The following is a 15,188-nucleotide window of genomic DNA, read 5'->3' on the forward strand; positions in this document are numbered from 1 at the left end:
ATCCTGGCCCCGTGGCCTCCTTTCAGTTTCTCAAATTCCCCAGGTCTTTGCAACCTCAGGCCTTGGCAGAGACCTCAGTGTAGGTATCCAAGTGTCAAAGTTGCCTCCTGGACTCCACAGGCCAGGTTGTGCCCTGTTATAGGTGCTCAGTAGCACCTCATGTTTACCAGCTGTTATCACAATTGACATCAAGTAGTACTCTGGGGAATGACTAATTGCTGTGTCCTCCACTGACTGAAAGCTCTGAGGTCTGTCTTATTTAGGGCTGTAGGTCCAGTGTCTGTCCCAGAGCATGGACTCAATAAATGTGGTTGGATAGAAAATGGATCAGTGAAAGAATGGGTAGTTGAATGGGTGAATGGATGGTGAATGGGTGGACAGGTAGGTAGATGGATGGATGGATAGATGAGTTGATGGATGGGTGGGTGGACAGGTAGACAAATGGACAGGTGGATGGGTGAGCAGACAGGTGGCTAGATAAATGAATGAAAGGATGGTTGGGTGGGTGGATGGATGGATGGATGGATGGATGGATGGATGGATAGGTGGATGGATGGATGGATGGATGGATGGATGGATGGATGGATGGATGGATGAATTGATGGATGGGTGGGTGGATAGGTGGATGAGTGGATGGGTGGATGGATGGATGATGGATGGATGATGGATGGATGGATGATGGATGGATGGGGTAATGGATGGATGGGGTGGTAGATGGATGGATGAGTGGACAGGTGGATGGACAGACTAACAGACAAATGGATGAAAAGCCAACTTTTTGGACAAGGGCCCTTAGAGGCCCAGGGATGCTCACCATTGACCCGTAGGCCAAACTGCAGCTCTGTGCTACCTGCCACATTGGATGCCACACAGCGGTAGCTCCCAGCATCAGAAAGCTGGGCTTGCTCAATGCGGAGAACTCTCCCATCTGCTGATACTGTCACTCCCATCCAAGAAGAGACAGGTTGGTGGCCCTTGAACCAGGAGACATCTGGGGAAAGGAAGAGAGATGCAAGGGGGAATGGAAGAGAAGTGCAAGGGTTCTGCCAGCCCGTCAGACTCTGCTGGTGTGGTGGGCATCCAAGAGAACCTTCCAGGGCGGCCACACTGTTTGTTCAGGCATTGGAGGTCAGAGTTCTTCATTCACAAAAGGGAGTCAGGGTGGAACCGGGCAATGTTGCCCAAGACAGGACCAAGGGTGAAGAAGAAGCCCCGTGGGCAGAGGCTGAGGCAGCCAGGAGCAGAGACAGTAAAACTCAGCCCTGCCCTTCCCCTACCAGGAGACCCCCTCGCCTAGGGAGCATTAGAGAACGTGGACCAGCCCAAAGCAGCAGCCTCAAAGCCAGGCTGGAACACGTGTATCTGCAGCTTGCCTTCATTCTGTCAGGCCGCACCCCCTGGAACTCAGCAGGCGTCCCCACGAGAGGGGGCAAATATCCCCAGGGCTCATAGGCCACAAGTAAAGCAGGGTGGGCCTAGTTCTGATGGGAACCGGAGAAGGGCCCTCCTCCTGGGTCACTGTAAGCCTCACCCAGTCCCCCGTGCAAACACTCACACCCAGACCCCAGCACCGGCCCTTTCCTCAACTGCTGGTCTACAGGGGAGGACCCTACAGACCGGATGATGACTCTGAGGTCCTGATCCTTGCCCCAGCCCCGGACAGCCCTGTGAAGTTGACTGTGAGTAGATGCCCTGCAGGCCTGTTTCAGATCCCGGGCTCTGGACCTCAGCAGTGCCTTGGCCCGAAGGACATTGTTGAAGAGGAAGAGAGGAAAATGAGAGAAATGGGGGGAAAGACCTGCTGATTTCTTCCCATTACGTCCAGTCAGAGGGTCCCTGGGTCACTCGCCAGCCTCATTAGACAGTGAATTGGCCTGGAAGTAGCTTTCAGCCAAGAGGAGGGGTCTTACCAGGAGGGGGCACACCCGAAGCCAGACACTCCAAGGTCACTGAGGCATTTTCCAGCACTGCCTTGTTGACTGGGCCTGGCTCGATGTTGGGGGGCACTAGGAGCAGACAAGGAGAGACCCAGCTTGGTAGGTGTAAGCTCTGGGCAGCTCTCATCCCAGCCATCCCAGCAGTGCTGCTCCCTGCTCCCCATAGAAAATCCTAGACAACAGGGCTCTAAAACAACTCACGTCCTCAGACTAAGCAACCCCACTCCTGGAACCAAGCCCAAGACCAAAGAGCAACAGGCTGCCATCCTTACAGCAATCATACAGCACCCAGCCCCCACCCCAGGACAGCACAGCCAGGGAAAGGGACAAGGACAGGGATTTCCCTGCAAAGAAACTCCCAAAATAAGCAAAGGTAAATATGAATGTGGGCAAGGTCTGCTACTAAAAATCCCACCAAAAGCAGCCAAAAGGCACTATAGAGCTATTGCTAATGCTTTCATTTCAGGGCTTTCTACTTCCTCTGAAGTTAAGTGCACAACTATGACGGGAAAACCTCCTCCCCGTCTCTAGCCACACATCCCAGCCCCAAGGGTCCCCAAGGGATCACCCAACATCCTTGGCCTGGGCCCTGCTGGCCACCCACATCCTCACCCAAAACCTTCAGGGCCACTTCCCTCTTGCTCTCCCCAGCCAGGTTGGTAGCGGCACAAGTGTAGATGCCCTCGTCCCTCAGGTCCACCTTCTCAATCTGGAGGGGAAGGGGACAGAGAGTGTGCCACAGGATGACGGGGACATGGCGAGTGGCCAGGCTGCTGCCGAGCCCAGGGTCAGGAGCAGTGAGGCATGGGGACACTTTTGGCTCTGGGGGTCGGGTTTTGAGCCAAGCACTCAGATTCCAGGGATTCGTCCGATCTCCAGGCATACCGTTCCCTGTCCCCCCAGCCGACATTTTCTCCCTCTGACAACTGAAGCTCCTAGGACCGGGAAGAGGCTGAGGCTCACCCTTTCAGACAGAGAGGGCCCTGGGCCCTTCCTATCCCCAGGTTGCTGGGCTTTCCTCAGAGTCTCCAGGAAGCCCCAAGAGCAGCCCCTCCACCTGTGCCCAGCTGGCTCGCCAGCCCTGGGACCCCTGCACGTACCTGTAGGTTCCCCCCAAAGGCTGCCAGGGCTACACCATCCTTCCACCAACGGAGGCTTGGGGTAGGCACCCCATCCCCTACGCATTGGAGGGTCACAGGCTGCAGGAAAGGAGCTGTGATGTTCTCACCCCCAATGATACTGACAGATGGGAACTCTGGTAAGGGAAAGAATCAGGAAGAGCCTGGGTCAGAATCAGGAAGGGTACAGAGGGCACCCAGCAACCCCCTCAATGGCTGGGGGTGAGAAGGTGGCCTTGAAGGGCTGGCCAAAGGCTGGCATCTAGCTTCTGCCCACCATATCCCCCAGACACATGGCTTAGGGGAAAGAGTTCTAGACTGGGAGCCAGCAGAATAGTTATTCCCTTTAAAAATCCTCCCATCCATCTATGCACCCATGCAGCTATTCATGCATTTATCCATCTACCTATCTATCTGTCCATCCATCCATCCATCCACCTACCCATCCATCATCTACCAATCCATCCAGCCATCCATCCACCCACTCACCCTTCCATCCATCCACCCACCCATCCATCAATCCACTCATTCATCCACTCACCCTTCCATCCATCCCTCCACCCATCCACCCATCCAGTCATCCATCTATCCACCCACCCATTCATCCATCTACCCACTCTTCCATCCACCCACCCCCCTATCCACTCATCCATCCAGCCACCCACTCATCCATCTATCTACCCACCCTTCCATCCATCCACCCACCCTTCCATCCACCCACCCACCCATCCATCCATCCATCCATCCATCCATCCATCCATCCATCCATCCATTTACCCATCCATCCATCCATTTACCCATCCATCCATCCATTTACCCATCCATCCACCCTTCTATCCACCCATGCTTCCATCTATCTACCCATCCATCCACCTTTCCATCCATCCATCCGTCCATCCATCCATCCATCCATCCATCCATCCATCCATCCATCCATCCATCCTTCTATCTGTCCACCCATTCATCCACCCACCCATCCATCCATCTACCCACCCATTCATCCATCTACTCACTCTTCCATCCACCCACTCACCTATCCACTCATCCATCCACCCACCCACCCATCCATCCATCTACCCTCCCATTCATCCATCTACCCACCCTTCCATCCATCCATCCATCCATTTACCCATCCATCCACCCTTCTATCCACCCCTGCTTCCATCTATCTACCCATCCATCCACCTTTCCATCCATCCATCCATCCATCCATCCATCCATCCATCCATCCATCCATCCATCCTTCTATCTGTCCACCCATTCATCCACCCACCCAGCCACCCACCCACCCAGCCACCCACTGATCTATCCATGCATCCTTATGTGTGCTGAGCATCTACTCTGTGGCCAGAACTATACTTGGCCCCTGGACACAGCAGGGAAAGGCAGCTACCATGCTGCCCTCTCAAAGCTCACAGAGGTGGACAGTGGAGATGGACAACCAAATAAGCAATCCCAATGTAGTGGGTGGAGGGCTAAGGCATTGAGAGGTTGGGTAGTGCAGATGAGAAACATGGTAGAATCAAGGAAGTCTTCCTGGAGGAAGAGTATTTCAGGATATGCCTGAAAGATAAGGAGCTAGGCAAGCAAAGAGGAGGGAGAATGTTCCAGGCAGAAGGAACAGCATACGTAGACTTGAAGGTGAGAGAAAGAGGGTTGATGTATTAAAAGAACTAAGTGAAGTTCAGCGTGGTTAGCATGAAGAGAGCGGATGGAGAAAGAGGAAGCTGGGGAGAGAAGTGAGGCCTAGGGGCTGGACAGAACAGAGGATAAGTGTGGTAAGTGGCCCAGCCAGCCTCTCACACTTGCGTCTCTGTGGGCAACTGGAAAGTCCAGCCCAGAAATGTCATCCAGAGAAGACCAGCCCCATGTCCTTCCAGGCCTGTTACAGTCCTCTGGCTCCACCCACCTCTGACATCTCAGGCTGCCCAGAGTCCCAGAACCCCAGGTGCCCACTCACCATGCACAGACACCTCCACCTCGGCCCCGGCAGTGCCCGCCTCATTGGTGGCCTGGCAGGCGAAGAGGCCTGAGTGGTCCAGCTCCACATGGTCAATGTGCAGTGTGGTCCCCTGTGAGGCCACCTGCACCCCGGCCAGCTCCTCAGCTGGGCGACCATTCTGCAGCCACCTAAGGTGAGTAGGGAGGAGGGCGGGTCAACCTGAGGCCAGGGAAGGCCAGGCCAGGCAGGACAAGTGGGAAGCCCAGAAGCTCCTCCCACCTGCTCTCACCAGCTGCAGCTCCAGGCCTCTTTCCCAGTCCTGGGAACAGGGAGCCTCTCTCCTGTCCACTTCCCCCACAACCTGCAAAGCACACGCTCTCTGTCCACCCCCAGCCCTGGCCTCCACCACCCCAGACTCACTGGATAGTGGGTACCGGGGAGCCTGAGGCCTGGCAGGGAAGTTCCAGGGGCTGTCCCACGATGGTGGTCACCTGTCCCAAGCCTTCAGCCACCAGGAGCTGTGGGGGCACTGCAGGCAGAACACATTCCTGGGTGTTTGTAGCTGAGCAGCCACTGGCCGCAAACCCTCCCAAGTCGCCAGTGCCTTCGGAGCGAGGCCCAGCCTCACCTCACCCTCAGGTCTCCCTGTCAGCGGCCCCTTCCCCAGGAGGCCTTCCAGGGCCACCCAAGGAGGGTGAGGGGACACCCTGGGCTCCCTAAAGGCTTGGGCCTGATTATTTAACATCTGCCTCCCCGGCAGACTGAGGGCTCAGGAGTCCGGGTGGCCTTGTTCCCAGCTTCATTTCCAGTGCTACACGGGGCCAGCACAGCACTAGTACCTGAGATGCTTCAGCAATGGACGGAAGAGCAGGTGAAGGCCCTACCTGCCCTGCTGGGACCACACCCACAAGCTGGCCTTAGGAAAGTCTCCGTGAAGGGCCCCTCCATTGGCAGAAGGCAGAACGAGGTTCTCCGTCCTGGGTGACCCGGCCCAGGGTCCTGGGCACGGTCAGGGACCCTTGATCCTGGGGCTCCACCCTGCCCACTCCTAGCCCTGCCGGCCCCTCAGCCCAGGCCTCAGTGTCCTCATCTGTGTCATGCAATGAAGGGACACTGGTTACTTCTCCCCACCCTCCCTCCACTTCAGGAGCTCTCTCAGGACAAGAACGAAGCAGGTCTGGGCAGAGGTCCACAGCCCAGGCAGCTCTGAGTGGAGTGGGCTGGGCTCACCCTGCACCTCCACGGAGTACTGCAGCACGGCTTCCCCGGCAGGGCTGCTGGCCACACAGCTGTACAGGCCTGTGGATGCCTCCCCCGGGCTCTCCAGCCTTAGCACGCTGCCTCCTGTCTCCAGCTGAGACTCGTTGCTCTCTGCCACGGGCAGCCCCTCGTGGTGCCAGGAGAGGGTCGGGGGCGGGTGGCCTCTGGCCAAGCACTCCAGCGCCACGGGCCTCCCAGCCACAGCCTTCACCACGTATGGTCTTCCGCCGGCGCCCTCGATGGTGGGTGGGACTGGAAAAGAGGCAGGGGCTGGTGGCTTGGGGACCGCAGCCGGACACCAGCCTGCTCTCATCTCAGCCCAACAGGCCCGCTGAAGCCCCTCAGCGACCCCACTCCATGTGAAACACTTCCTTCCCTCACCTCCACTGGCCAAACCCCCTGCTCAGACCCCGGGGCAGCGTTCTCACCCTCCTCAGCCCCTGGGTGCACCACCCCACTCCTGGGTGTGGACTGTTGCCTCTCCATCCCCGCTGCTACCCCGGCAAGCCCAGCAGAAGTGGGACCAGGGCTGGCCTACTTGCATGCCCAATGTCTACACATGGCAGGTCCAGTACCTGCTGGACTCAAATGAGACCCTCAGGGCCGGGACAGAGCTCTGCTCCTAGAAGTCCCCTCCCTCCCTGGTCTCAGGAGGCAAAAGACTGGGGCAGACCTGAGCCCAGATAGCTTGGCTTGGGGGACTCCTAACTTAGCCAGCGATGGCCAAGGGGACCAGACGTTAACTATGCTTGGAGCCCATGGTGGCCATGCCAGAGGGGAAATTTATCTCTTACCCTCAAGGAGCCTCTAAAGTTGCTGAGCTGATGAAGCCAATACCAGGGGACAAGGGGCAACCGTGGCCTGGGAAATGCTTCTTAACCTTATTTGGGCGTAAGACCCTTTGAAAATGTAATAAAAGCATAGACATACACATTTTCTATTTCATTTCCTGGGGGACCTCAGGTCCCAAAATAAGAGTCCCTGAACTAGCAGCAGGGCCATCTTCAGAGGCTGCCATGGAGCCCATGCAGCTCAACTGCCCTCTGGGGTCCCTGAGGCTCCGACACCCAAGCCCTTTGCATCTTTGGAAGCCAGAGCTCCCGAACTGACTGCTCACGGGGGGGGCCGGGCTGACCCCTATCAGCTTGCACACTGCCCTCTCACACTTCACCGGGGCCTGCTCAGACCCATCCAGAGCCACCGACACCCTTTCCTCTGAGTTCTCCTTCGAAGGTCCCCAGAGCCAAGCCCCTCAGGGCTGAGCTGATGCTGAGGTTCCCAGCATGAGGTCTGGAGTCAGATCTGCCCACATATGGACCGAGTCCCACCACCTCCTAGTGGTGTGAACCTGGAGAAAGCTCTCCGCTCCAGGGCTTCACCGTGACCATCTGTAACTGGGGACACGAGACCTCAAGTCCCTTTGCCAGCTGATCAATTGAGCTGATGCTGCAAAGTGCCCCTCTGGTCTAGCTTACAGAAGTGACTAACGAAGGGCAGTTAATTATTGTGGTGGTCACGGGGGTCTGGGCATGGTTCAGTGAAAAGGCCCACACCATGAGGGGAGACCTGGATTCTGCACTTAGCTCCACCATGACCTCCCAGATGGGCCTTTCCACTCCTGACCTCAGTTTTCTTACGTGTATGAGGGAAGTTGCATGAGCTGGGAGGACCCTTCTCCCTAGATAATGATTTGGTCCCATTATCCTTTCACCTCTGACCACTCCAAGTGGCCACCTCACCTTCCTTTGGAGACAGGCAGGGGCCACCATGACTGAGTCCCTCCCACTGCCCACGCCAGCTGCCGTGGCCCCTGGCTGCTCACCATAAACGTCCAGCCTGGTGGCCTTCTCTGCGGCCCCCACAGCATTGCTGGCCTTGCAGGTGTAGACGCCGGCATCTGAGCTCTGGGCCCTCCCCAGCTGCAACTGCCGACCGCCCCTAGTGTAGACCACCTCGGTGCTGGGGGGGAGCAGGGCCCCGTCCTTGAACCAGGTGATGTTTGGGGTGGGCACTCCTCGGGCCTCGCACAGAAGCTGCACCAGGTGGCCCTCCATGACAGCAACCTCACCTGTCTCACTGGAGCCCCAGATAGTGGGGGGCGCTGAGAAGGAAAGTGGTAGGGGCTGGTCACAGGCAGCCCCTGAGACCACTGGCATCTCCTCCAGGTCAGCAGACTCATGCCTTTGGACCACAAGACACACCGCAGGCTTCCATTGCGGGGGCAGAGAAGGCATGGGGGACAAGGAGACACCACAGGCTTCCACTGCGGGGGCAGAGAAGGCATGGGGGACAAGGAGGGCGGGGTCTGGGGACAGATGACAGAGGCCAGCATGGGGACATGCTGGTGTGGAAGGTGCAGGAGGTGGGGGCGGAGCCACAGGCTTGGATTCCGGGCCCCGCTCTGCCTCTAACTCACTGGAATACCAGGGGTAAGCCACTTCCCCTCTCTGGGTCTCAGTCTCCCCATCTGTGAAATGAGGGGCTGGACTAGATGAGGACTTCGCACGGGGCTGGTCACCCACCACCAACGCTACCCAGGACGATTCTACGGGGCACACGGGCACAGCATGAAATAACCGCATCTCAGAATGAAACGGCTACACCCCTCCCGAATCTTCTTCTCTCCTGGTTACAGCAAGGAAAGGCTGCATTTGGTGCTACTATGCATGTCCCTGAACTTTCTAGCACTGTCTAGTCTCTGCTTTTTAGCACAGAGAGTGCAGAGGCAGGCTGGGTACCCTCTGTGGAGTCCACACCTCGAGGATTTACAACATTGCTTTATGGGGTGTGTTTGTTTTTTCAGCTTCCTCAGCCAAGCGGCACTGGTTTTCTGCTCACCGTTTCAATATTAAATATCCTTTATAAGAGTAAGTGATATCTAAATAAATGTGTTTCAGTGTAAGGAAGTGTGACTCATTTAAAGAAAAGTAAAAGAAATCATCATTCCAAGAGGTTCAGAAGTAGTAAATTTGGGCCAGGCACAGTGGCTCACGCCTGTAATCCCAACACTTTGGGAGGCTGAGGCGGGAGGATCACTTGAGGTCAGAAGTTTGAGACCAGCCTGGCCAACATGGTGAAACCCCATCTGTACTAAAAACACAAAAATGAGCTGCGTGTGGTGGCAGGTGCCTGTAATCCCAGCTACTCGGGAGGCTGAGGCAGGAAAATCGCTCGAACCTGGGAGGTGGAGGTTGCAGTGAGCCGAGATGGTGCCACTGCACTCCAGTGTGGGCAACCGAGAGAGAATCCATCTCAAACAAACAACGAAAAAAGGTAGTACATTTTTAGAGCTGGGATGGAAACCACGGGTTTGGATAATGCTAGGCCAGATACCCTATCCCCTGACCCTGATGCTCACCCCGACCCCGGCTTTCTTGGACTCAGGGATCACTTACCAGGTCCCCCATTTCAGCCCTTACCCACCCTCCAAGGCAGCAGGCAACCGGGCAGGAAGCTTCCCATGTAGCCTGTGGCGGGGTCCCGGAAGGCGTTGGGGCTCACCATGAACTCGGAGCTGGAAGTCCCTGGCCTGCTGACCAGCTGGGCTGAAGGCCACACACTGGTATCGTCCCTCATCCCCCACGTGACTGCTGGTGATCCTGAGAACCTGGCCATCCTCCTGGACCTGCAGGTGAGGGCCTCCCGGAAGGACAGGCCTGGAGAGACGGGCAAGGGAAAAGTGCCGGTAAGGCCGAGGCGCTGATGGGGGCAGGCTGCACAGAGGGAGTGTGTGGCTTGTGAAAATCAAGGCTGGGCCATTCATTAGCATCAAGAGGTGGGAGCAACGCAAAGGCCCAGTAAGGGAGGAACGGATCAACAACGTGTGGTCCGTCCATGCCACAGAGCATTATTCAGCCACAAAAATGAAGGCAACTCTGACACTCTCCACAATATGGATGAACCTGGAAAACATGCCGAGTGGAAGAAGCCAGACACAAAAGGCCACACGCTCTATGTATGATGCCAGTGACGTGAAGTGCCCTGAACAGGCAAATCCATAGAGCAGGAAAGCAGGCTGTGGTTGCCAGGCGCTGGGGAGAGGGGGACAGTGACTGGCTGCTGATGGATCCGGGGAGTCCTTTTGGGGTGATGGAATGTCAGGAACTAAATAGAAGTGAAAGTTGTCCAATGCTGCAAACGTACTAAATGCCACTACACTGCACACCTTTTTTTTTTTTCTTGAGACTGAGTCTTGCTCTGTTGTCCAGGCTGGAGTGCAGTGGTGCGACCTCGGCTCACTGCACCCTCTGCCTCCTGGGTTCAAGCCATTCTCCTGCCTCAGCCTCCCAAGTAGCTGGGACTATAGGCACCCGCCACCACACCCGGATAATTTTTTTTTTTTATTTTTAGTAGACAGGAGGTTTCACCGTGTTAGCCAAGATGGTTTTGATCTCCTGACCTCATGAGCTGCCCACCTCGGCCTCCCAAAGTGCTGAGATTACAGGCGTGAGCCACCGTGCCCGGCCCACTGTACGCTTTAAAATGGCTAATTGTATGTTATGTGGATTTTTTTTTTTTTTTTTTTTTGAGACGGGTTCTCGCTCTGTCGCCCAGGTTGGAGTGCAGTGGCTTGATCTCAGCTCACTGCAAGCTCCACCTCCTAGGTTCAAGTGATTCTCTTGCCTCAGCCTCCCAAGCAGCTGGGATTACAGGTGCCCGCCACCACGCCTGGCTAATTTTTTTTTTGTATTTTTAGTAGAGACGGTTTTGCTATGTTGGGCAGGCTGATAGCTCCCAACCTCAGGTGATTTGCCCGCCTTGGCCTCCCAAAGTGCTGGGATTACAGGCGCCCGCCACCACGCCTGGCTAATTTTTTTGTGTGTATTTTTAGTAGAGACAGGGTTTCACTATGTTGGGCAGGCTGATGGCTCCCAACCTCAGGTGATTTGCCCGCCTTAGCCTCCCAAAGTGCTGGGATTACAGGCGTGAGCCACCGTGCCCAGCCTGTTATGTAAACTTTACTTAGAGAAAAAGTGAGTTTAAAAAAAGAGGCTGGGCAACAGTGGCTCATGCCTGTAATCCCGGCACTTTGGGAGGCCAAGGCAGGAGGATTGCTTGAAGCCAGGTGTTCGAGACCAGCCTGGACAACAAAGCAGGACCCCATCTGTACAAACATTTTTTAAAAAATTAGCCCGTTGTTGGTAGTGCACATCTGCGGTCCCAGCTATTTGGGGGGCTGAAGTGGGACGATCTCTTGAGCCCAAGAAGCCCAGGAGTTTGAGGCTGCAGGGAGCTGAGCTCGTTTCACTGCACTCCAACCTGAGCAACTGAATAAGACCCTGTCTCAAAAAAAAAAAAAAAAAAAATGGAAAGGCTAAGTGATGAAAGACCTGAAGACCTTGCTGAGGCAAGAGTGGGGTCTCCCTGGCTCATCTCCCACTGGGTGGGAGGCGCCCCTACAGCCCTCAGTCTGGGCCCTGGGTGGCACATGCCATGCCTGTCAGCTCCCCCAGAAGAGTTCAACCTCCCCCAACCCCCACATCCAGCAGGCCCAGTCTAGGCACCACCCCACGCCATCCTCCGGTGGGAGCCACTCACTGCCTGTCCTTGGTCCACTCCACCTGGGGCGTGGGGACCCCTGAGGTCCAACACTGCAGCTCCACGTCTGCACCAGCCAATCCCAGCACCTCCTGAGCAGCCCCGGCTCCAAGCACGGAAGGAGGGGCTGGAGGTGAGAAGGGGTGATGGGTGGGAAACTGTTCAAACCCTCCAAGCCCTGCCTACCACGGGGCCTTTGTCTGTGCAGACCCCCAGTCTGGGCCCTCTCCTACCCGACCTTCCTGGGAAGCCCCCTAGAACCCTGGCCAGATGGGCTTGCCCTGGAGCCCTCAGCACCCAGGCTGCCCTTTTATAGCACTTGTGACTAATGACTTTGCTAATCACCTGTCTAATGTCTGTTCCCTGAGCCTGACAGCTCTGTGAGGATGGGGGTTGGGTCTGTCATGGGCGCCTCTGTGCCCCCTGCTCTCCGCAGGCAATGTCTCCCCTCTCCCTCCGTGTGCCTGCAAGAGTTGGGGCTACAGGGTCAGACGCACTTGGGAGTTGCGGGGCTCAGGCCTCACTCACTGAGCACAAGGAGACGGAAGTCCCTCTGGGCGGTCCCAGCCTGGTTCTCGGCCCGGCAGGAGTAGAGTCCAGAATCACCCTCCTGGATCCTGGGGAAGTGGAGGGACTGGCCCCCATCCACCAGGCGGTGGCCACCCACCTTAGGGATCTGGGTAGGAGAGGCCAGAGGGAGCCAGTAAGCGGGGATCCAGCCACCACCCTCAGCATCAGTAATGAGGAAACTGAGGCCCGAGAGGTGGCCGGTGGCCAGAACGGTGCCATGCTCTCTGCCACGCAGCCCCCTGCCAGGCTTCATCACATGACCACCGTCCTCCACTGCCCTGAACCCCAGAGCAGGACAAAAGACACCTGTCACATCTCCCTGCCCCACCGTGGCACACGCAGGAACGCCCATCCAGAAGGCCTGTCCCCAGCCCAAATCCTACCCACAGCCCGCCCACCCTGGGGGGGACACCCACCAGCTGCCCGTCCTTCAGCCACACGATCTCAGGGACCGGAAAGCCGTTCGCGTCACACTCCAGCGTCAGGGACTGCCCGGCCATGCCCGACACGTTGGCCTTGCGCCCGTCCTCCCGGATGCTGGGGGGCACTTGGGGGCAAGGAGAGCCAAGGAGCTGCTTCCCTGCCCCCCTAGAGCCACAGCCAAAGGGACCCCGTCTGGGCCATTCCCTCCCCTTCATCACTGGGGTTGGAGGAGGTCTGCCTGTCCCCGTCCGCCCAGCCACAAAGGGTCCTGTGGACCTGCAGATGGCCGCAGCAGCCTTGCCCTGGGACCGACACACCCCCAGTCGTGCCCAGGCCCAGGTGCCACCCTTTCTGACACTCAGCTTTGCAGGGTGCCAGAGTCCCCTTGGATCCATCTGGTTCTACACCCAACCTGGTGTCACAGTGACCAGGGAGGGTCCCCCTGAATCAGAATCTCTGAAGGTGAGGCCTGGCCATGCTTTTGTAACAAATGTCTTAAGCAAGTCATTACAGGGCAACTGGTCCTGGAGAAGCAGCAGGTGGCATTAGGAGCTGTTAGAACTGCCCAAGCGAGGTCAGTTCATCCTGCCGGCAGAGACCACTCCCCAGCCCACCCGCACTGCCCGTGTTAAGGGGGGCCCCCTTCCTCTGCACATAGCACCCTGGATGTGGGGGTGGGCACGCTCCCTGCTGAGGACGAGAATGTGAGAATAGGCCAATGGTAACAGTTTTCACCCGGAGGTGGGCTCTGGGGCTCTGCACTGCCATCCATGCTCATTTTCTTTTTTTTTTGAGACGGAGTCTCACTGTGTCGCCCAGGCTGGAGTGCAGTGGCTTGATCTCAGCTCACTGCAATTGCAATGTCCGCCTCCCAGGTTTATGCCATTCTCCTGCCTCAGCCTCCCGAGTAGCTGGGACTACAGGCGCCCGCCACCTCGCCCGGCTAGTTTTTTGTATTTTTTAGTAGAGACGGAGTTTCACCGGATTAGCCAGGATGGTCTCGATCTCCTGACCTCGTGATCCGCCCATCTTGGCCTCCCAAAGTGCTGGGATTACAGGCTTGAGCCACCGCGCCCGGCTCCATGCTCATTTTCGAAAGTAATTTTTAAAGTTTATTTTATGTAGAGACAGGATCTGTCTCTCCCAAACTGGTCTAGATCTCCTGGGCTCAAGCAATCCTCCTGCCTCAGTCTCCCAAAGTGCAAGGATTACAGGCACGAGCCATCACGCCCAGCCAAGGGGTCATCTTAAACTATCTTCACCTCTAGACCAGTATCAAAGACACTGATGGAATTCCAGGTGCTTCCCCCATGCTGTCTCCGTGGGGGTCTCTCTAGGGAAGTGGGGTGTCCAGTACAACCTGCCACTCTCCCAGCCCCCTCAAGATCTCCCCGTCACTGGCACCTGGTGGCAGGACCTGATCCTCCTGTGTAGGAAGCTCTTGGGCCCTGGGGAACTGGCACTGCCACACCTGGGCACCCCGTGGTACTGTCAGACCCCCAGCATCACTGTGGGCCTCTGGCCGGATACAGTCCTGGGAGGAAGACAGGCCCGTCCCTGGGTCCCTGCCGCTTTCCTCTCCTGCCCCCAGCTCTGGCTCCCTGCTCACCATAGACCACCAGCTTGGCTCTCCTGGACGTGGAGCCCACCTCGTTGGTGGCCTGGCACTCGTAGTCTCCACTGTCCGTGGGTGAGACGGAGGCCAGGAATAGAGAGCCCTCTTCCAGCACTGCCACACCTGGTCGGTCATGCAGGGGCTCCGAGGACGGGCCCTTCCGCCATGTGACCTGCGGCTTGGGCGTTCCTGGCAGGGTGCACAGTCATCAGTACGTACACCCTGACACCTTCCCCTCCACACCTGCACTGTCCCCCACACATCTCTTCTGTGCAAAAGGGGCTGACCCTCCAGGGACGACTCCAGGCACCTCCGTCCCCCCAAGGCTGGGAGGAGCATTTCACTCGGAGCTGTGGGCGCCCCCACACCCGCCACCTACCCACACTGTCCATCCATATGGCCTCCCGGGGTGCCTGAGGGACCAAGGCAGGGGACTGCATGCCTGTTTTCTGGTTCTCTTCAGAGCAAGGGCCCATGCAGTTCCCTCATTTAGAACTGCACCCCAACTGGCACCCCCAGCCCCCGCCCTCCCTGCTTTTCAGCCATTGTCCTCCACTCTCCAGTGACCGGAGGACACATCTATGATTCAGGTCTCCGCTGCTTCTTATCTGTGCCCCCACCCCACAAGGGCCAGGTTCTTTGTTTTTTTCCCTGGTGTGACTGCCAGCCTCTAACACAGTGCCTGGCACACAGTAGGCACTAAATCAACAAACGAGCCGAGCCTGCCGTGCTCCAGCACCCTGCTTTGTGTCCTGGGGTCAGGGCCTGTAGGAGGCCCCAACTCT

At 57.2% G+C, this 15,188-nt stretch overlaps 1 protein-coding gene across 6 annotated transcripts in view; it reads right to left on the bottom strand.

Moving 5' to 3' along the window:
* The window catches only part of HMCN2 (hemicentin 2), a 178,851-nt gene that overhangs the window by 74,629 nt on the left and 89,034 nt on the right, over positions 1-15,188 (bottom strand). For all 6 annotated transcript variants that reach the window (XR_012424259.1, XR_012424260.1, XM_065529996.1 and 3 more), the window contains exons 26-38: positions 14,398-14,592; positions 12,782-12,912; positions 12,324-12,471; positions 11,796-11,922; positions 9,759-9,913; positions 8,080-8,358; positions 6,228-6,509; positions 5,418-5,526; positions 5,016-5,185; positions 3,038-3,192; positions 2,550-2,646; positions 1,911-2,006; positions 815-991 (exon numbers count right to left, since the gene is read on the bottom strand). Coding sequence is in view for 4 of the 6 variants with exons in the window: in XM_065529996.1 (XP_065386068.1) it covers positions 815-991; positions 1,911-2,006; positions 2,550-2,646; positions 3,038-3,192; positions 5,016-5,185; positions 5,418-5,526; positions 6,228-6,509; positions 8,080-8,358; positions 9,759-9,913; positions 11,796-11,922; positions 12,324-12,471; positions 12,782-12,912; positions 14,398-14,592 (2,121 nt within the window). In the remaining 2 variants the exon portion in view is untranslated. The remainder of the gene's footprint in view (positions 1-814; positions 992-1,910; positions 2,007-2,549; positions 2,647-3,037; positions 3,193-5,015; positions 5,186-5,417; positions 5,527-6,227; positions 6,510-8,079; positions 8,359-9,758; positions 9,914-11,795; positions 11,923-12,323; positions 12,472-12,781; positions 12,913-14,397; positions 14,593-15,188) is intronic.

This window comes from Macaca fascicularis, chromosome 15, assembly GCF_037993035.2.
Source record: "Macaca fascicularis isolate 582-1 chromosome 15, T2T-MFA8v1.1".
In the NCBI taxonomy this organism is placed as follows: Eukaryota; Metazoa; Chordata; class Mammalia; order Primates; family Cercopithecidae; genus Macaca; species Macaca fascicularis.